The sequence below is a fragment of the Microtus ochrogaster genome, unplaced genomic scaffold, assembly GCF_000317375.1.
Source record: "Microtus ochrogaster isolate Prairie Vole_2 unplaced genomic scaffold, MicOch1.0 UNK1, whole genome shotgun sequence".
NCBI lineage: Eukaryota > Metazoa > Chordata > Mammalia > Rodentia > Cricetidae > Microtus > Microtus ochrogaster.
Window position 1 is genome coordinate 4,217,696 of NW_004949099.1, and position 3,876 is coordinate 4,221,571.

Consider the following 3,876-nt stretch of genomic DNA (forward strand, 5'->3'; position numbering starts at 1 on the left):
TCTAATCGCCTCTCGTGATGGATGGCAGTGCTGGAGACCACACTGAGGCACATGAGCCTTTTGGAGAGTCTGAACCACCAGACTGTAAGAGCTGTGTTCTCATCTGGCTCTCTGCACTCTGAGACCACTCTGCCAACCCCAGCCACTGTAAGGTGGTCCTGAAGGCGTTAAGTCACAAACAATCCCACACCAGTTTGGAATTATGATTAATAGGGTGGTATTTATTTAAAGGGGAAAAAACTTACAGATCACCATCCCAGACAACAGCCCTCTGCACAATCAGGAAGGAGTCTAGTCGCCGGAAATGGAGCAGGAAGCAAAGAGAGAGAGAGGAGGGAAGTGGCTGCTTTTTTAAAGAGAAAGACCATGCCACAATGGGCTGGTATCTCAGCGGCTATTGGCTGGAGGAGCGGAAGGACCTCCCACAACATGGTCCCAGTGAAGAAGCAGTGTCTTCTGTTCAAACTCTCAGCACCCTCACCTGGCTTTCCTGCTGTTCCCTTCAAGACACTTGTCTAAGAAGCTGGGAGGCTCTTCTGGCCCAGAGGAGACAGGGGAGAAAGCCTAAATCTCGGCTTAAGGATTTGAGCAGCCTGCTGGGAATCAAGCTCCTGATAACCCTTATTGAGTCACCAGAAACAGCCCATTTGGCTTTCCAGACTCTTGGGCATCTCCTGACAGCACTGACCAAATCTCCAGACCTCTCAGCCCATCTTGCTGCCTGGCTCCTCTTCACTTTCTTTCCTTCCTCTCCCTCTTCTTCTTTCTCCTTCTCTCTCTCTCCCTCCCTCCCTCCCTTCTTCCCTCCCCCCCTTAAGTTAGCAAGATAAGATTCCCCAGCAGATCTCCTGTGCTGGTATACTTACCCTCAGCTGCTGTGAGAGATGTCATCAGCTACCCTGTCACTGATTGTGACCTCAGAGGCTTCTGACCTTCCAATGGGCCTGTGGGCCCTATTAGCCCTAAGTCATGGGGTTATGGCTCCCATGGTACCCTGGCACACAGAACCATGGTCAGAATCAAGCCCTGTGGTGTCACCTAAGCCTGTGCGCCAATGTGTAGCTCTGTTGGTTTGCTTGCTCCCAGAACACCCCGGACCTTGGCCTCCCATCTGACCAAGGTTTCTGAGTGTGGCATTGGAGTCCATGGGGCCACAGCAGCTCTCCCTCTTACAACTGCCTGGACAGGAGCAATTTTAGGGCTTTGTGATCCAAGTCCTAATCCACATTCAAGATTTAAGTGAGGCTGCCTTGGTGAGCTCCACTAGCCTGTGTGGACAGTCCCATTGCCTTAGAGATGTCACAGTTACTGCTGTAAGATGCCGGTAAACATGCCTGGGATGGGTGTCATGGGGTCAAAAGGTTCCCTGGACTCTGCAGTGGCCCCTGCCCTAGAGGAAACAGCAGCTGACAGGGCCATCGTGTGAACGGATGGCAGTCGGCTGGAACTCCTGACACCCTGGCTATTCAGGATTGTCTGGGCTATTCAGGATCGTCTGGGCTATTCTGGATTGTCTGGGTTATTCAGGATTGTCTGGGCTATTCTGTATTGTCAGGGATTTTCAGGATCGTCTGGGCTATTCAGGATAGTCTGGGCTATTCAGGATAGTCTGGGCTATTCAGGATTGTCTGGGCTATTCTGGATCGTCTGGGCTATTCTGAATCATCAGGACTATTCAGGATTGTATGGGCTATTCTGGAAGTGCAGCATTCCTGTTTTTATCGGGTGGAAGCAAACAAAGCAGTTCACCTGCTGTGGCTCTTGCTTCCCTTCCCATGAAAAGTGGGGCAATAACAATGTTCTCCACCAGTGGGGAAGTCAAATGAGCTCCACAGATATGACGTACGATCTCCTACTCTTGCCTCTGCTCTGGCAGCTTCCTCTTGTTTTCTACCCATGACTGAGGAGGACACAGCCTGACCCCGTCTGTGATGGAATCAAGAGGCCTCAAGAAGCCCCTCCGGTATAAGAGACACAAAATCAAGACACATGAGAAGCTCATCAAGAAGTTTCCTTACAGGTACAAGATGCCTAGACACCTAGGACTGAGCTCTGTCGCAGCCCCCACATTGCTCCCAAGTCTCCAGACACAGGCGTTCTGAGGAGCTAGAGCCAGAAGGAGAGAAAGACTCTAGTCCATGGAGCCCCTAGGAACACTGCTGTGGCCAACAATCTGGCCCCTCCCTTCTTCACCTTCTGTCCCAGGCCAGGGAAGCCAAAGGGTGGAACAAAGGCTTTGTAAATCACTGGGTATGAGGCCAGACACATAGGAAGGCCCAGGTATGAACTCCTGTGGGCGGCTGGCTGCAGGACTTAAACACTCAAGGGCCCTTCTAGGTTATCGTGGTTGACGGAGCCCAGCCGAGATTCCCCACAGTCTTGGAAGGCTAAGAGCAAAGGGTTGCTGAAGGACCAGCTGCCCTTACAGAAGAAACTGGTGCCAACACGGTCCATTCCCCTCCCAGGGTAAGTTCTGTACTTGGCTGCCCTCAATGGCCACACACAGACAAATATCTCATCGACATACCCCGTCCTATCCAGGGAAACCTCAGTCACTTTTGGACAGGCCCTCTCAGAGAGTCAGCAGACATGTGACTACAGTGCTCCATCCTAAACAGAGGTGCAGGAAGAGACTCCACCAGACTGTAAGTGCTGCCTGTACACAGGCATGGTAGACAGGCTGCTCCATCCTGAGGGACTTCCAGGTTAACTGGCAAACGGTACCCTGGCACCCCAGTCCTACCCCAATGCATCAGTTCAACCACTGTGAGAAATTAGTTCTTCCCCGAGCAGGAGGAGCAGCCAGGGCTCAGCAGCTAGGAAATGCATGTTGAGACTGCCCAACCCACTACATTAGAACAGAGGAGTAGGGTGCAAGCAGAGAAACCCCAGCCCCATGCAGTCCTCTAGCTCTGAACCTGTGCCTGCTTCTTTCTGGGAGTCCAGTCAAGAAGGCCAGATGTGGGGCCCAGGGCACAGATAAAGGAGAAGGAGCAAGGTAAAGGAGGAACAGGGACCTTGAAGGAGAAGCCCGGTGTAGGGGGACTGCACTTGCAGGTACCCTAAGGGGTGAGGAGAGAGCAAGGACCCAGCCTCAGGCCAGGAGGTAAGAGGAGCCAGTCACGGGTGGGAGGGACCAGTCTCACAGTGAGGACAGTCTCCAGATGAGCTAGGTCTCAGGTGGTAGTAACTACAGAAGAAAAATAACCATGACTTAGCTGAGCTTGTCGACCAACAAGGCTCCCTCAGTGGATGGGCAGAACTAGGGTACACCGTGAGGACCATGGAGCATTCAAAATCGGCTGTGTCTAACCTGGATTTCCAAGGCTGGATGAGCAGAGCAGGAGTAGAGTTCCTGTGCTTCTTTGGCAGTCATTAGCTACAGAGGCTGCATATGGGCCTGGGACAGGCCTGGCTAGAGACATCCTTCAAAAGCCCTCCCAGATACGGTCCTGTCTGCCCTGGCTGGTTGGACCTGCAGGATTCCCTGGGTCACGTGTGGTTCCATGTGGCTTCTCTAGAGTCGGAGCTCCGGACTTTACATCGCCGCCATTCAGTTGCTGCTCACAGCCTCCTCCACATCCTCCACTGTGTAACCTCTGGGAGCTTAAATTACTGCACGTCCGTTTCCCTAGACAAGACCTTAGCAAGCTGCCTCCTCTCAAGACCAGTGCTGACCAGCCCTACACCAGTGGTGCTTCAGGGCCATCTGAGAGCTTTTACTAGAACGTCCACTCTCCATGGCTTCTTTCTCAGCCACCTTCTCTCTGCTCTACGTAGCTGTCACAAAGATCCTTGTAAAGGGGAACAGCCTTGTAGCCCACCAAAAACCAGGAGTGGCCCACACCCCACATGCAAAAATCGCACAGCACCAAT

The 3,876-nt window shown here is 52.7% G+C and overlaps 1 protein-coding gene across 3 annotated transcripts; it reads left to right on the plus strand.

Annotated features, from left to right (window-relative positions):
• Positions 1–940: 940 nt before the first annotated feature.
• On the plus strand, positions 941–3,876 carry CUNH3orf22 (chromosome unknown C3orf22 homolog). 3 transcript variants are annotated; one of them, XM_005364864.2, is made up of 4 exons: positions 941–1,313; positions 1,906–2,020; positions 2,338–2,466; positions 3,522–3,876. In XM_005364864.2, exons 2-4 carry the CDS (start codon positions 1,932–1,934, stop codon positions 3,724–3,726), a joined length of 423 nt encoding a protein of 140 aa, XP_005364921.1. In that variant the 5' UTR covers positions 941–1,313; positions 1,906–1,931; the 3' UTR covers positions 3,727–3,876. The 3 variants fall into 3 exon arrangements, with proteins under 3 accessions (XP_005364921.1, XP_005364922.1, XP_005364920.1); XM_005364865.2 differs by having other exon boundaries at positions 997–1,324; XM_005364863.2 differs by having other exon boundaries at positions 1,207–1,324; positions 1,877–2,020.

What these genes read in the sequence shown, in the direction of transcription:
- CUNH3orf22 (XM_005364864.2), top strand. Translation starts at nt 1,932, where the DNA reads ATGGAATCAAGAGGCCTCAAGAAGCCCCTCCGGTATAAGAGACACAAA. An exon ending in ATCAAGAAGTTTCCTTACAG is followed by an intron (nt 2,021 to 2,337) that starts GTACAAGATGCC and finishes GGGCCCTTCTAG; the next exon opens with GTTATCGTGGTTGACGGAGC. An exon ending in CGGTCCATTCCCCTCCCAGG is followed by an intron (nt 2,467 to 3,521) that starts GTAAGTTCTGTA and finishes TGGCTTCTCTAG; the next exon opens with AGTCGGAGCTCCGGACTTTA.